Below are 16,942 nucleotides of genomic sequence, written 5' to 3'. Positions count from 1 at the left end.
GACATAAGAGTACATCTGGCTTCCAGCCGGACTGCCGACGGGGAGGGATAGAGGACACTGCCCAGAGCTGCAGAAGGCTATCCAGAATTCCTGGGGCTGCAGGCACCTGCCACAGGCATCGCTCAGCCCTGGCACCAGCAGGAATGATGCAGCACCCAGGGAATCTGCTGTGAGGCTCTCACCATGCCACCTTGAATTTGAGGCTGACTTGAAACCCCAAATCCTGATCTGCGTTGTTCAGCCTGTTGTGCAACTGTACTCCAGCTGGTTTCAGCACAGTTGCTGTGCATTGGCATGAACTAGGGTGGAGCAAGCCCTGAAGAGCCTAATTGTGTCCTGTGAGCCACGTCTGAACGTCTCATGGCACCAAAATGTAATCTGAACACGTGGTTTGAGACTGCTGGGAAAACATCAGCCTTCTCAGACCCCAGGACAGACAGATGCAACTCAGCAAGTTTTATGTTCATCTGCACACACTTCTTCCAGAGAGAAAATCTGACCCACAGCTGCTCCCCAGTTCAAACTCTGTAGGTCTGCTTCTTCAGACCTCACTGGTACAGAGGCCATATATCCAGACCGGGCTGTATCTCCAAACCAAGCAGGCAGACCCAAGCTTCTGCTGTTAGTGACTATGAATGAACTGGGGGAGCCAAAACTGCACAGCCTCTGGGAAGCACTCCTTAGCAATATTTGCCCATTATAAAGCACACCTGTCAGGTGGATAGCCAGGTGAACCGTACACAGGAAAACTGATCCCTGCTGCAAGAGCCAGCTGTATTCGTGTATAACCCTTAGCCATGGATTACGGACAAGAAAACCATTTCAATAACAACAGCAGCAGCTCCTCCCCTAGGATCCTCTCCCAAGGGTGGCTACTCACGTGTGCAGCTGGGGTAGCCGTAGAAGCCCAGGGCGCACTGGCTGCAGGTGTGCCCTGCAAAATTCGCCTGGCATCGGCACTGGCCAGCTGGGCTGCAGTTGTTGTCCACCGCACCTCGGGAATCACAGGAACAGGCTGCAAGAGCAAGACTCTCGGTAGTCTGAGGGAACACACGAGCTGTGGCCAACCACTGCTGCTCTGAATTGCTGTTCAGTCCCACAGGAAGTAGCTATTTCCATCAGAAATGAATTAATTTCTTAATTCCCCAGAGAGACGGGGAATACTTCCATCAGAAATGAATTTTCTTAATTCTCCAGAGAGATGGGGAATACTTTAATTTAAAAACATAGCCATACCAGGAAAATGCCCCTGAGAGGTTTTTACAGCCAATTCAATGTTCCTCAGCAGTTTAGTAGATTAATGCACCAATGAGAGACAAAAAGGCAGGAGCTGAGACACCAGGTCACAGACGGGTTGGGATAAGGAAGCGTGACTGATAAAAAAAAAAGCTTTGTCCTCCAGGCTTTGGCACGATCCATAACCTCCAGAATAAGCTTGCCAAATTCATTGTGCAAATCACATGGGTTTTCATTTTGGGAAGCACCAACATCTGAGAAAAAGCGTGTTTTTTGGAAGGTGACAGGCCAGCAGGAACTGAGTGCTAACCCTCACCAAAACATCCCACGTGAATAACAAGAATTTGAGGCACGCTCATGCGACATGCACGGCTGATGGGTGCTGAGCAGGGAGCCAGGATGGCTTCTCTCCTCTGCGTTCAGCTACACATCACCTCACTCTGCCATGAGGAAACCTCGTATGCCTTTCAGCTGCCTTGCCAACACGGAGCCAGCTTGTTCCTCTACTGAGAGGTGTTTTGGGGAGAAAAACCACCCCGTGCCTTTCAGGGCAGCACTCTGACACGTGGACATCCCCCCCTCTTCACCTCAACGCCGTGCTCTTACCGTAGCAGTGGGGGTAGGAGTGGTGCCCAGCGCTGCACTGCTCACACCTCGGCCCGGCAAACTCAGGCCTGCAGAAACACCTCCCAGAGGAGTCGCAGCCTCCCGGCAGCGTCCCGACAGCGCTGCAGCCGCACACTGCAAGAGAGAGAAAATGTCTGCTCTGCTCTGCTCTGGGAGTACAGGACAAAGCTCATGATAAAATGGGGCTTTTTATGGGGCTCTCAAATGGGCATGTAGGTGCTGCCCTAAGCGTTCAAACTGTTATCTCTGCAAATTTTTGCACATTCTCCAAAATGCCCACAACACCACTTCTGGTATTCCTTCAAAACCCTACCTGCAGGCTGACTTTGCTGTAACATCTACCCTAAAGTTGGCAGAGGCAGACTGCTGCTGTCACCCTGACTGCCACTATTTGTGCTCACTTCTTACTATCTTTTTTCCCAGTAAAGTATCTGTAAGCAGGGCAGAGACTGTCTTCAGACAGTTTTTCAGACCTGATGCACTCTGACCCATTTGCAGAGCAGAGACACGCACGCCCCCCAGGCCCCTGGAGGGACGGATACTCACGCTGGCACAGCGGGTAGTTGAAGTAGCCGGGAGCGCACTGATCGCACGAGTGCCCTTCAAATCCCGTTCGACACAGACACTGTCCTGTCTCGCTGTCACAGGTGCCATCGTACTGACCGGGGCCGGAGCACTGGCAGGCTGGAAAGCAACAAGGACACTAGTTAATTAAGCAGTTACTAGTTAATTAAGCGGTTTTTCTTCCTAGGAAAGGAACCAAGCTGCCCGTTCTTCTGGGGTGGAAATGCAGTCACTGGACACACCACAGGGGACACGGCTGACAGTTAACATGCCCAGCCCATAGCTCACATCCCTACGGAATTTCTCAAGAGCACCCCGAGGCTGGATGGACACTGGAGGGTTAGGGCTGGGTGGAAAATACCAGCGAAAGCCCTGGGAATTTGTCACTTGGAAGTAGGGCTGGAGAATTCCTCCTCCCCAGCACAACCCGAGGATGGGGAGAGGCATGCTTCTCCCCGGGAGGGAGGCCAGCAGGGGGAGGCTCGAGGCAGCTAACCCGGAGTCACTCACGCTGGCAGCTGGGTCCATAGTGGCCTGGAGCGCACTGGTCGCAGTGTGTCCCCTGGAAGTTGGGTTTGCACACGCACATCCCCACCCGAGGGTCCTTGCGACAGGCGTTGCCTTCTGTCCCACCGGCGTAGCAATCACAGTCTGCAGGGGGACACAACGAGCAACAACACTGTGCTGTCGGCTGAACTCTGTGCCCCAGAAGTCAGGGAAGGGGTTGCAGTGAGAGGTGACAGCTTAGGCTTGCCCCCTAACTTAGGTTTGCCCCCTAATAACGTTCCTATCAGATGCAAATCTTTTAACCAAAGCCTGCTCAGCCGACCAGCACGGCTGGCTCAGGGGGTCACAGGGTGATTTGGAAACATCGGCATCACGCAAGGTGCAAGGTGCTGGCCTGCAACAGGGCAATGCACAGGGCAGGCAAACAATGACTAAACAAACCCAGGAGGCTGATTTGGTGCAGCACTGCCCAAGAGCTGTGCATGAATACCCAAACTTCAGCTAACCAGGGTGGGGTTTGGGCTTCTTCTCTGGCCACTCTGTGCTCAGCTGCATCTGAGCCCTTCTCGCTGTCAGGGCAGGCTGGTGCCCTGGGCCAGCAGCGCTGAGGCCCTCAGCCAACCCTGCCTTCTGCAGTAGCACAGGGGGACGGGCTGGGGAGGGAAGTGCAGAAATCATCCAAGAACCAGAGGAAGGGGGAGGCAGGGAAATGGGAAGGGAAGTGAGAAGTTCCAGCTCAGGAAAGAAAAACCTGCCTGGAAGATATAGAGTTTAAAATATCAGAAGGAAGGAAAAGGTTATCTCTAGCACGCTGGGGAGCATGAGACAAAGGAGGACTCGGTGGGAAAAGAAACAAAGTAAAGACAAAGGATGAGATCAACTGAGACGGGCGATCATCAGAGAGGAGGGAGTTGGAGGGGAGTGTGGATGAGGGCATAGGTGAACACTGAAAACAACACAGGAAGCAACACAGAGCGAGCAGCCGCCTGTGGATGCTTCCCAGGAGTTTGTGCACTTGTGGCTTTGTGCAGCAGGGCTGTCAGCGTGGACCCACTGTGCCTTCCACCACACGGAGAATGCAGAAAATGCAGGTGTGGCACAGGTACAGCTGTGTCCCAAAACCCAAAGATTAAGATCTGGGAGAACACAGCTCAAGTTCCACCTCAGCCACAGCCCCTCCATGGTTTTAGGGTGTTCCTTACAGAGGGGGACATCCCCACTTGGCCTGGACCCACAGTTACTTTCCCCTACAGCTGTCTCCTCTCTCAGAACCACTCTGTTTCAGGGCTGTCCCTTATAACGTACAAGGCCAGTAAGCTGAAGACCTGATCTCACATTAGGCAGCAAGGTATAACAGTAATAACAGCACGGTGATTGCCAAAGCAGCAAGGAAAATTGCAGTGCTTACTTATTATCTGTCCCGCAGGGAGCACTTGTTCTCCGGTATCGTTGTAAGCGAAAGCTGGAACAGCTATTTGGAGAAAGAGACACCGCACAGGTCATCGCACACACTCAAAGAAACCCTGTCAGAACAGCAATGGGTTGAGGGTCCCAAAACTCAACAGGCTGAATGTGAAACACGTAACAAAGTGCAGACATCCTGCTATATAAAAAACAATTACAGCCATTTCAGAGCCGGGCTCTGGAAGGATGTCTTTCTCTCTCCAACACAGAAGTCAGCAGTCAGACTCTAGACAGATGGGAAGTTCCCACTGACTACAGGGAGCTGGGTTCAGCTCTGCTCTGCTCCAGCCTCCACTGAGGCCGAGCACAGCTCCATCCACACCAGTGGGAACCACTCCCGAGACTGGACTGCCAATGTGGTGTGAAGGAAAGACCTCTAAAGAGCAGCCACAAAGAAAGCTTTGACTACTTCTGTGCCCGCTGGGTCCATGAGGTCCAAGACCTTGCTGTACTTACGGTAGCAGTGGGGGAAGTCGAGGTATCCCTCGGCACAGGCATCACAGCGCTCCCCGGTGTAATTGGGCTTGCAGTAACAGCGGCCGGTGAGGTCCTCACAGGTGCCATCGGTGAAGTCAGACTCGCAGTTACAGCCTGCAGGGAGGGACAAGCAGCAGTGGCCATCACTGATCAAGACCCTTGGCAGCCACAAGCACAGCAGGGGCATCGCTACGACACAGAATCTCTGCAAGAGCCCCCACCATCCGATACAAATTCCTTCCAGAAATAAAAAGAGTGATTTTGAGAGGGTCTGGCTTAGAGGCACAGCCAGCAGTGGTTTGTAGCTACTGGCTGAAAGGGCACAGAGACAGCAGCTAAGATTGGATTTCCGTGGGGGTACAGCAGAGGTGACAACACAGTTTTAGGTCACTCCAGCCTTGGACACACCACCACTTCTGATTTCATGGGTGCTGCAGACACGTACAGGCTGCGTGTGCACACACGCTTCCATGGACAATGCCAGCTGCAGCAGGAACTGCCCACGTGGCCCCACTTCTCATGGTGCTGGACTCCTTACGCCAGAAAAATCTCTCATGCCAATTCCCAAACCACCCTCCCCAGCATCACCAAGTCCAGGAGGGTGTCTGTAACCTGTGGAGGAAATCACACTCACGATAGCAGATGTAGGGAGAGTCGATCGGGTGGTCAGGGGAGCGGTAGTATCCTGGGATGCACCTCTCACAGTTAATGCCAGTGGTGTGATGCTGAAAGACAGGGGGTTACACGGGCATCAGTTCCTCTGCCTGCAGGACAAGATTCATGCTCATCTGCCAAATTTACTAACAGCTCAAGGGCCCAGAGGGAGTGACTCGGGAGTGTCAGCAATGACTGCAGAAACACACACACAAGGATCTGCAACATCTTTTTCCACCAGAGCCCCTCAGGCCTACCTGGCAGTCAATGCAGACACCTCCCCCTTCGTATCTGTCTTCACGACTTTTGCTGGCTTTGTGGCGATCCACCTCAGGGTCGTAATAGCAGTCATAGGCATGGCCATTGCAGTTGCAAGCTGAAAATACAGAGAGATTTTAGCCAAGTCATCAGCCCTTGGAGGTCCTTCTGTCACCAGCTGGATCTCAAGATATTAACGCTTCCTTGTGGGTTTGATATCGAATGGGTTACATTTCCATGAGGAAACTCGCTTGAATGTATCTGGGGGAACACCCAAGCTTCCAGGGATCTTCCAGTTCAAAAGCACAGAAGAAACAGCTCTTTCACAAGGTCTAGTATAAAAATGAACCAAAAAAAAAAATACACAAAAAAAAAACATGACGGCAGGCACAAAACCAGAAGAAAAATATGTGCAGGCGTGTAGAGACGAGAAAGAGAAATTACCCAACTTTGGGGCCTCAAGTAGCCTGGCTTAGAGGGCAACATTCTTGCTTCTTTTATCCCACCCAGGATGGAGGTGAGCTGTAAAGTTCAGCCTGCTGTCTCTACTAACCCACAAGAATAAGATCTAACTGTCCTTTGCTGCCCTGCACTTAAAAGAGATCGTGCAATGTAGCTGTGCTCTGTATTCCCAGTGCTGCATAAATTCCAGTGTCGGCGTTTACCAAAGGTTTCTCTGGACAAATAAAGATGTCCTGTATGTAAACAGACCCAAATGCAATTCATCTTGGAGACAGAATTGAGCAACGAGACTTGCCTGTGTGAACCCTTGGATATGGAGGAGGAACTGGAGCGTGAGCAGAATCAAAGCCCCGTACAGACCTTGCGGGCCTCCCTGTGCGAGCCTCGACTAAACAAAATTAACCGTCGTGTAAACTCTCTCAGCAGCACTGCTCATCTACGCTGCACCCAGTGCTACACACCACAAACCACATGATTTTGGTGAAAGACTTCGCTGCGCTGCAACGCCGAGGGGCCGGGGAAGCGTGGCCAACCTGTGCTCTGCGAACAGCTGGGAAAAGGAAGGAAAAACGCGGCTCCAACTTACGCTGGCATTCGTTTGCGCTGTCGGCAGTGGCAGGCTTCCACGGGAACTGGTTGAAGCCCGGGCAGCAGCGGTCGCAGGACCCGCCGCAGGTGTTGTGCTGGCAGTCACACTGCAGCCTGCGGGGGAGAGGAGCGAGGGTCAGCTGAGCCTGGCGCACCGACAGGGACCTGCCGCAGAGCCCCCCTGTGCGTAGCTGTCACCAGGCAGACAGACCAATGAGCAACGTTTTGGTAAAGCAAATATTTTGGGTAAAAGGCTTCTAAGGCATTTTTGTTACTTCTGAGTTTCCTTTTTTTTTTTTTGGTGTGGAAGGAATAAACGAGCGCGGAGGCAGAGAGGGATGGGGCCACTCGCGTCCCATCCGCTCGGCCAGGTGTACCTGTGCTTGCAGAGAGGAAGGCTGGGGAATGTGAATGAAGTCTTTTAGCAGACGCCAGCCCACGCTCCCCGTGCAATGCACCTCCTGCTTCCCCAGCCAGCACGGGCAGGGCTGTGCTGGGTAAACAGGCGGCTCCTGAGGCGCCGGGCAAGAAATCTTGACGGTTGACCGACAGATCTCATCCCTGCTCGACCACGGCACTGATTCATTAACAGCAGTGACATCATCTCCAAAACCTCCACTTAGCAGAAGGCGATCCCCATCCAAAACAAATGCTTTCTGTTGTATTAGACTTATGGATAATACAGCATGTTCCAGCTTTTATCTGTGCAATTACTCATTTCCCCTCAGGGCTGGCCTGCCACTCCCCTCTCTCCCTCCTCCACTGCTTTTCCATTCAAAAGCAGCGTTTAAAAATAAATCTATTTTTTAAAAAACATCAGGCACAAATGGCGTAGTGACTCCGGATGAAATACAGAGGTACAGACACACTCCGATGGCTGCAGTGAGTTGGGAGTGTTGTGTTTTCCACCTACACAGATTTTGAAGATGTGGGACCTGCAGGCATGTGTACGGTGAATAGCTAGGCAGAGGCGGCAGCATGGGGCAAGTGAACTCATTTTAATGAAATATGGAATGACATGAAAGTCTGGGAGAAAGTTCAGGAGTTTGTTTCAGCCAGAGAGGATGAGGCAGCTCCCACCTCTGCTCCCAGCTCCACGGGCAGCCCCCTCCTTGCAGATGCCATGAAATGCTCAGCTGCAGTCGGCTCTCTGCGCACTCATGCCCTGTCCTTACCCACATTTTTGGACTGAGCCATGGCCAGGAGAGTCCAGGCAAGAAACCACATCCCTTAGGGGCTGGCTGGAGTCTATGTGGCAGAAATGAGCCCCAAAACATCCACTGCAAACTTAGTTCTTCCCATGTTTTGGAGATCCAAGAGGGAGACCCACAGAAAGGCAAACATTGGCCCCGTCTCTGTAACAAAACCACCCACAGGCCTCTTTCACCTGGCTGACCACTGCCCAATGCCTCCGAGGAAACAAAATCTTCTGATGCTTTTTTTCCATGGCAGCAGCTGGAGACTAACCCCAAAATATATACGTGTTGAAAAAGATGGTCACTGAGTCAGGGAACTTATAAACCTGCTGAGCAGTATTAATCTCCCTGGCAGGAGGACATGGCTCCAGCTACTCATCCCAGCTCTTTAACATCTGAGATGTTTGAAAGGCATTGGTTCAGTTCCCAGAAGGCGAAAAGATGGCCCTCAGTGAGTAAGAGGCATGTTTCAGATGAAGAAGGAGCTATTTATTTACTCTGCTCCACAGAGTTAGCAGTGACCTCTCAGAGAGCTCATCTATCACGGCAGCTTTACTGCACCTTGTGTCGGGTCCATGCTGCTAATGAATTATGGACGAACGTTCACAAGCTATAATATTTACATGTTTCATTGATTGAATATATACAAGGAAGAAGAGGGAGCGGCTGCGTTCACATAGCACACGTATTTCCTGGCCATCCAGCCGTAAACATAAAACCACAACCTTCCCACTCAAACTGATGCTCAACAACTGCGGGTAAACAGTCTGCAGAGAGTGTCTGTGTCACAGCTGAGAGTGGCACATAAGTGCTGCTGTATCTGGATTGGGCCAGAACAATATAAATTGAGTCAGAACAAATTGGGCCAGAACAGGATAAATCCAGCAGGGGAAAGCATTCCTGACTTCCTCCCACAGATCTGCTTTCTCAGCAGCCAGGCCTCTGTCTTTAAATACCACCTTGCTGGTTATCTTCAGCATCGGGCACAGAATCAGCAGCTCCTCTCTCTGGTTGTCTCTCCCCTTGCTCGTACGTCTGTGACGGAGCAATGAAGGCACAGAAACAGGAGCTCTTATCAAGCAGAAGCAGAGCACTCGCAGGGTCCTCCTGAGCTCACATCCACGGCAGCTGCATGTCAACACACGGCTCCTGCCCGGGCCCTCGGTTTGCAACATGCCGAGTCCTTGCTGATGCTTATCTCTGCTCGCAGGGTCTGCCAGGAGCAAGGTCTGTGCCTGATCCTGCTGGTGCTCACCTTCACCCAGGAGAACTTTACTTCCCAATGCTAAATTCAGCCCGTTTGACTGTCGTGTAAATAGAGATGGGTGTAAAAAGTGCAACAGACCCTTAAGGGGGCTGTATCTGCCCTCGCAGCACAGGGCCTTGCACACACACACGCTCACGCCAGATGTGCTGCCAACATACCGTGTCTGGAAGTGCAGCCTCCGTAACTTGGCACTTGAGAAAAACTTTCCTAAGCTGGATAAACATCATCATTTATGGCCAGGAAGTCAGCTCACGAACATGCTCCATCATGTCCTAAAATCTCTGCCAACATTTCTAGCTCACCTCACTTCTATCAGAGTGCTCATCCTGCCTTTCTGGGCAACGGGAACAAAAAGCGGGCATGTGCTGGAGCGGGAAGTTAAAGCGAGAGGCAGAGACCTCCCAGACAGGCTGAGACATAACTGGGATTTTTAACAGGGCTGGGCCAAATCACATTCCTTGCCTCCCTCTGTTTGCATTTCCTTGCCCTTTCGCCGTGGCATGTCGGCGTCTGAGGAGGCAGGACATGTGCAGCAGACACCCCGCGCCTCCCACTCGGGGTTCTGGACGAATGACACAGTCCTGACAGCTGAGGCCGAGGACACGAAGGGACGGCGTGTTCCAAGCCCCAGCTGCCCCTGTGATGCCTCGGGTTGTGCAGGGTTGGGGTAGGTATTGCTGTGCTGGCCCCGTGCTGTGTGGGGACGGGAGCGGTGGGATGAGGCCCGGCAGTGCCTGCCTCAGTGGGAAGGCTGCACACAGCTGCTGCTGAAGCCTTGGAGAAATGGCAGGGCTTCACCAATTACTTGTTTTCTCAATCAAAATGCTGCCCCCGGTATCATATTTCCGCTGACTTCTCTGGGCTTGCCAACAGGGTACAGTAATGCCATGAGAAGCTCTTCATTTGCCCAGCTTCTTTGTCCTGATGGATCCCCAAGGGCCTCACAGATGTTGTGTGCTGGCTGTGCAAAGCACCCAAGGAGGAGATGGCTTCTCCTCTAGGCAAGTGCGATCTGCTCTGGGTGAAACGCAACAGCTGCTCGCTAACAAGTGCTGCGGCTTTAGGAAACAGCTTGGGGCCTAGAGGGAAGATGCCAAATGCATGCACATGTGAGTGGACGAGATGAATTCCGGGAGGCAGCGCAAGTCATCAGCAGAAGTGGCATCGAACAATGATCCCAACACATCTCTCCTCCCTTGACTCCCCCTCCCTTCCTGGAAAACCCTGAGCCATCAACAGCAAGGCATTTCCATGTTAAAAAATGACTCTGCTCTGGTACACGGGTGCACAGTGCATCCAGCAACACCAAAGTCTAAAATGAAAACAAAGAACCATGCACTCAAATATTTATGAACTTTCCTTTGTCGGGGAGTTAAGCACACTGATGCAGACTTGCTTTTCAATACATCTTTGTTTTAACGCTTAGCAGCTTTTAATCTTGGCTGGGACTCACTGGAATTTTATTTTAGAAGATCCAAAAGCTCTACATGATCCTTATGAGAAAGTAATATAAGCTTCCCTCGTCCAGCTGAATCTACCCATCCCCTTCATAAAGGCAACATTCAGGATGCAAACAGATGGCTAAGATGCAACACTTTCATGGTTTAAAGAAGCTCTTTGGCATTTCAAATTGCTGAGGCGGATGGGAAGAGCCCTATGAGCCAAAATTTAACTGTTTTGCATGCTCTTGTTCTTTGCAAAGAGTATTTGTTTGGCTACATACACAACTTATCTATGGTTCTGTGAGTATAACTGAACTGCAGTCTCTATGTTCTTGGGAGACCATCCACGTATGAGGGCATTGCCCCAAATCTTAAGAAGCCATGTGGGAAGTAAGAGTCTTCTAAGAACGTGTTCAGAACACAGCCCTGGGCTTTGATGAGAAACCTCCTTGTTCAACAATATTGGCTCTGCGTGCTCACCTTCCCACTCCAGCACTCTGTCCCCATGGGGATGGCAAAGTCACGTACAGGGAAACCACACCAGGGAGCTCATCTGTCCGAAAGACAGATGGGCAAAACATCTTTCACTTTTGCTACTTTGGCTGAACTGGTTTCTAGCTTGTTCCCAGGACAGAGCCAAGAGCAACAACACCAGCACAATTACGAGCTCAGGACGGGACTCAGCTCACACTGCTGTATTTCATTCGTAGCACAACAATTAAAATGCTTTTACACAGAACTGGTACTTTGAAAAACATACCTGTAAGGGTCGTTGGGGTCTTTGGCATCACAGACATCTGCATGGCCATGGCAGACACAGCGCCCTCCAATGCTGATATCTTTGATGCTGTAGTAATACTGGAGAGCACAAGAGAAGTTGGCCATTAATATATTTATGAATAAGCTTCACAACTCTCCTCCTCAGGATTCAGCAGGACTTTATTCAGTAAAATGACACGTTGGAACATTTTCCTTGTATCAGAAAGCCTGACCTCATAGGGTGCAACATCTGCCTATGGTAAGACCTGCCACTGCTAACAGAGCCCATGAGCTACAAACCAGGTGTCCCACACAGCCAGAAAGCTCTGTGGGACACCAGGAAGTGGTTCCCAGTTTCATGCTGTTCGTGCTAAGATCAGCTCTTCCCAACCAGCCTCCAGCTCCAGCCACAGCAGTGGTGGCACCCACTGCAGACACCTTCTGCATGGGGAGCCCAAGGAAATTCCTTCCCATGGGCAACATCCAGGGATGTCCTTTCCCTAGAGGTGGCACCAGACCCCTCAAACACTTCCTCCTCACGAGCAAGAAGTATCAAAGTCCGCCTTACCCTCCTGGTCACTGTAGGGTCCCTTAAAGCTTTGCCCATCAGGTGCCCAAGCAGCGTGTTTGTCTGCAGGAAGCGCAGTCTGATGTTGGTGGCCTTTGTGAAATTCCGCAGGAGAGGAGAGTAGGAGAAGTTCATGGCTCCCGGGCGCCCGTTTACGAGTGAGACAACAATCTGAGAACACGAGGAAGGAAAACAAATCAGCGTCATCCTCTGATACGGGAGGAAAGTAATCTCTCCCTCAGCTGAACCCAAGCTTTACCCTTTTACAGGACAACTGAATCAGTTCCCTGCTGGTCTTTTATTTGTCTTAACACTGAACAGTGTAAGTGGCGTCCAAAAGCCAAGTGGGAACCATTTGATGTGAGCACTTTCAGTCACTGAGAAAACAAAACTAGAAATCTGTTGCCTTTTTACACAATTTTAACAACTGCCAACAAAATCAGCGCTGAATGTTTATTCCCTAAGCAGATTTCTAGCATGAAACATAGCACGGCTCTGTCCTTCATGCCCAGTCATTGTTTGTACCAAGGCTGCTGCCTTCCCCTTGGAGGATGAGCAGTTCTGAAGTCTCCTGTCCAATGCAAGCACCTGCCCTGGTCTGCCTGCTTTTATTACCTGCCCTTATGGAGGAGTACAGATTTTAATCCAAGCACTCCCCAGTATCCAAGTTTTTATTATCAGGCTCTTTCTATTTTCTCCTCCACTTTGCTGTCCTCCTCAAAAGCCTCCTGCTGACTTACATTTCTCTGTAAAGAGAAATACCCCTGGGTTATCCACACTTTGCTGCCACTCCTCTGGGTTAGCTGGGCTGTGGACAGCAGCAGGGGAAGGGCTGAAGAGCTCCCAGGACTCATGCCCTGAGCACAACCAACTGGAGGCAGTCAGGTCCCTCTGGACTGCTGCACCCCATGGCTATTTTTCCACGTAAATAGAGGCACAAAAAAAGAAGCAGGCAACAGGAACGCTGCTTCCATCAGCCTGGTGGCACAGCCACAACCCAAACGTCCTCTGTGTTCTACCAGGGTTTGTGCGCTGGGAGGACAGAGGACTTTCTTCATCCATACAAGGAAGAATTGCCCCATGTCTCCTAAGAGACTTTTCCACCTATTTCAGCGGTCAGTCACTTCACTAGTGTTTTTTTTACATCCACAGAAGCCCTGGGAGCCCCGGGGGATGACCATGTGCAGCGGCTCACCTCCCCATTTTCTAAAGGCACGATCCGGGAATATTCAGTAGTGCAGATAGCGTGGTCATCCTTGGTGATACGATCCACGGTGTGCAGTCCAAACTTCTCAATGCAGTCCCTCTTGGAAGCTGTATCAACCAGAGATGAAAGCAGTAAGAGGAAAGGAACAATTCAAAGCACTGTACTGATTTCTCCACGCTGGCCAGCAGGAGAGAAGGGTCTATACTCTTTGTTAAGTGCTTACTAGGTAAAGATTGCTTTGCATCAACTCTCTTGTTGATAACACACTTGTGCTCCACTGCTGAGAAAGCAGGGAGTTGCTGTGAGAGTAACAGGCATCATCAGAAATTCCTCCAAATCACCTCACTGCAGTGAATTAACTCACAGATGGAAGGTAGGAAATGGGCATTGCACTGACTGTGACCACCTACCAAAAACTTGCCCTGCAATTTCAGCATTAAGCTGACAGTTTGAGCTCTAACCCTAGTCTGAATTTGTTGTCTTCATTTGCTGATGTGGAATTTGCGACGCTGCTCCTGCTGAACTGAAGGGCTGATTGCTACACCTTGTCTCCAGCAGCGTGGCCCTGCTCCATAAACACTGCTGTGGCAGCAGCAGGGGCTGAGCTGCATCCTCGCGGAAATATTTTAGCTCTGGTGTCTCGCCCCCGAGCTCTGCTCCACCAGGTGCTGCTGTAAAGGCAGCTTATCCGAAGCCCCGGGCGAGGAGGAACCTGTCACTGCTGTGAGATGATTGATCTCCAGAGCACTGCCGTGGCTGAGCACGGAGATGGGATGCTCAGCAAGAGCAGCTCCTTAGCAAAACCAAAAATCTTTTCCAGCTACCTCAAATCTCCATGGCTGCATGAGGTAGAAGTCAGGCACTCTGGCTCTGGCACCAGCTGGGACTGGGCATCCTTCATGTCCTGTCCCCATCTGAAACGCTGCGTGGGGAACCCTTCACGGGGATAAACACCACCACGAATCTCACCCCGGCGCTCCCACTTCTTTGGTGGCCAAGGAAAGCAGGGAGGATCCGCACTGCCATGCTCCCTGCGGCCCCGCTCCCCCAGACCCCATCAGCTGCCCTAACAGATGCTTTCCACAGCGTCATTTCTGCCCTCCTGCTACAGAGCTGAGCCCAAAAGCACTTCAGTGCCCTGCCTGGGACAGCCTGGAGAACCAAACACCTCCCACCAGGGCCAGTGTCACCCCCGGCCAGGCTGGCTGGCGTCTCTGCAGAGCGCTTACAGCTCTGCCAGCTGCTTTTAACCACCCTAGCGAACCGCACAGTGTTTTTGTTAGACCACCTACAGAATTCCCCAAGCCTAAAATAAACCTCTGCAAAGGACTTGTCGTGCTAGCGAAGCCGGCACGTTTCGGACCAGCAACCTCTTTAATTCCAAGGGAATTTTCCACTGGGCTGCGTGGTTACATCTCGCTTCTTCTCAAGGGGGGTTGGCGTGGACAGGGCTTGGGGTTGCAGGAGGGAGGAGAGCTCCAGATGTTGCAGCGCTGCCACTACAAGCAGGAACAAGTCTGTAGGGCAAGAGCTCTGCCCCAGACCGTACAATAACAGAACTGTAATGGGCCCCAAGAGAGGCGCTACAGCTGGGAGGGAAATTCTCCTTACAGAAGAAAAAAAAAAAAACAACAAAAAACAAAACAAGCAACTTGACAGCAGTGACTCGCCCCTAGCACACGGCAGAGGGGAAAATCTAAGTGCTGGAGAGGAGCTGCCATGCCAAGGCAACGTAGCACACAAAATGCCTGCGGCTCTTTCCTGCACAAGAAAAGGCCAGCAGAGCTAAAGCACGGGCTGACAGGTAACTCAGAAATACGAGCCCTGAGGGGCAGCCCAGGGCAAGGCTGAGACCCCTCCATGACAGGTTTTAAGCTCTGGTTGTAGATCTTAACTCTCATCTTCTCCCAATTAGTGCTGCTGCTTCTGGGCGGGGGACAGTGGTTAATGCGCTCCTCAGACCTGGCTGCCCCACAGACCCCGTGGGACAAATTGCCAGAGAACCAGCTGCTCCTAAAGAGATCAGGCTTTAATCAGAGAATTGGGAAGGAGGGAATTCAAACGCAGATGGATTTCTGGAGCCTCCTTGTCCAAGTGCCTCCTCTGATCCCATCCAGCCAGCAATAGGGCAGCGGCTCCCCACCCTACCCAGGCTGCATCCCAGCTCTGGTAAGCAGGAAGGGGAAGGGGAAGGGGGCTGCTTTCTGCCCCCAAACTTTTGGGTTCCTGCAGCTGTCTGGAAGTGAGCTGCGGGTTTGTTTCTGGGGAGCCGAAATCTGCTAGTCTGGGCATGGTAAAAGGCAGGCAGACAGAGACAGGAGATGGAAAGAAATCTGAGGTTCTGCACCTAGACCAGCAATGCCCAAGCACTGACACCAATGCCAGCTTTGGCATCTAGAGATCTGGGTGGGCACCAGTGACAATACCTTAAAAAATACATTTAGAAAAGCTGTTCTCCTGCCCTGAGGAGCACCACAACCTCACCCAGCTGCTACAATCCGAAACTCAACTCTTGTGGCCTTACTGGGCAGGAGACACATATCACATCATGGCAGTGACCCAGAAACAGCTCCAAAGCAGCCTGGTGCTTGCACTTGGGCTTTCTTTTGGCTTCACTACGCTGCAGCTCTCTCGTAACGCTGCCGTACTTACAGGCAAAATACTGCCAGGGCTCGTAGGTAAGGCCGAAGTCAGTAGATCGCTCCAGCACCCAGAGGTCAGGACGAGGAGAATTTGCGAATTTGATCAGGACATACGCCACGTGGAAGAGCTGAAAGAGAGGAACACGGAGTTAGTCGGCTGCTCAAAGCTTCGTGAAAAGCAGGGGGAGCCTGGGGGCTCCCAGCTGAAGAAAGGAGCTGCCGCTTTGCAGAGCCCGCTGCTCACAGGCAGCTCGTGGAGCTAAATCCTCCGTATCTAAAAGGATGCTGATACGACACGGCTGTGGGAGAGAGACAGATTAGGGAGCTCAGCTCCCACGAGTCCGAATACAAACAAAACTCAGACTTTGTGGCTACGGGCCCTGCTCGGGAGGCTGTGCTGGGCGGCTCCTCTGACTTAGCCTCGACTGAGCAGGTGGCACCAGAAACCAGTGCCCATGTCCTGCTGAGGAAACTTGTGCTGGTCCCACCACCAAGCTCTGCAAGGAAATCACAAAACGCTGCAAAATGCTACAAAGCCTCAGGCTGCTCTTGGGGTACCAAGTGACACCCCGAACTGTTAACATCTGCCCGGAGCCTGGAACACCCCGTGTGCACCTTGCACGTCATACCTCAAAACTAGATTATTTTTTTTTTTAAGGCTCTACACTTGGCAGCTCTGCTGAACCCACACAAGCCACATTTTGAAGGTGGTTGCAAAAAAGCCCCGTGACTGCTCCTCTCCCCCAGGCACCGCAGGTACAGGAGGGCAGGAGCCCCACTTGGCTCCAGCACAGCTCCAGCGCCGGGCTGCCCCCGTTCGTCTGGACACTGACGTGTGTGCACGCAGCCTTGCCAAGAATAAAATAAATGTACTCTGTAAAGAGCTAAAATGTCAGTGCTAGAGAAAAACAAAAGCCCCAGCAGAACTTCCCTTCCCCGGCTGGCACGGGCTTGCTCCAAGAATCCCCACTCCATCATCCTGTCACAAAGTGATATTTAAAGGCAAATAAAGTTCTCTTATCAG

The 16,942-nt window shown here is 51.7% G+C and overlaps 1 protein-coding gene across 1 annotated transcript in view; it reads right to left on the bottom strand.

Annotated features, from left to right (window-relative positions):
• Positions 1 to 16,942, bottom strand: part of LOC309884430 (laminin subunit alpha-5-like) — a gene marked incomplete at both ends in the record, with an annotated part of 52,285 nt that overhangs the window by 2,344 nt on the left and 32,999 nt on the right. Inside the window, 13 exons of the mRNA XM_082773384.1 lie at positions 881 to 1,015; positions 1,843 to 1,977; positions 2,410 to 2,547; positions 2,938 to 3,078; positions 4,343 to 4,405; positions 4,855 to 4,989; positions 5,510 to 5,600; positions 5,787 to 5,905; positions 6,836 to 6,951; positions 11,503 to 11,600; positions 12,070 to 12,240; positions 13,265 to 13,383; positions 15,929 to 16,046. Coding sequence (XP_082629510.1) covers positions 881 to 1,015; positions 1,843 to 1,977; positions 2,410 to 2,547; positions 2,938 to 3,078; positions 4,343 to 4,405; positions 4,855 to 4,989; positions 5,510 to 5,600; positions 5,787 to 5,905; positions 6,836 to 6,951; positions 11,503 to 11,600; positions 12,070 to 12,240; positions 13,265 to 13,383; positions 15,929 to 16,046 — 1,579 coding nt within the window. The remainder of the gene's footprint in view (positions 1 to 880; positions 1,016 to 1,842; positions 1,978 to 2,409; positions 2,548 to 2,937; positions 3,079 to 4,342; positions 4,406 to 4,854; positions 4,990 to 5,509; positions 5,601 to 5,786; positions 5,906 to 6,835; positions 6,952 to 11,502; positions 11,601 to 12,069; positions 12,241 to 13,264; positions 13,384 to 15,928; positions 16,047 to 16,942) is intronic.

The sequence above is a fragment of the Aythya marila genome, assembly GCF_965140915.1.
Source record: "Aythya marila genome assembly, chromosome: 16".
Lineage (NCBI taxonomy): Eukaryota > Metazoa > Chordata > Aves > Anseriformes > Anatidae > Aythya > Aythya marila.
Note: the sequence above shows the minus strand (reverse complement) of the source record. Positions and strands in the feature narration are given on the sequence as shown.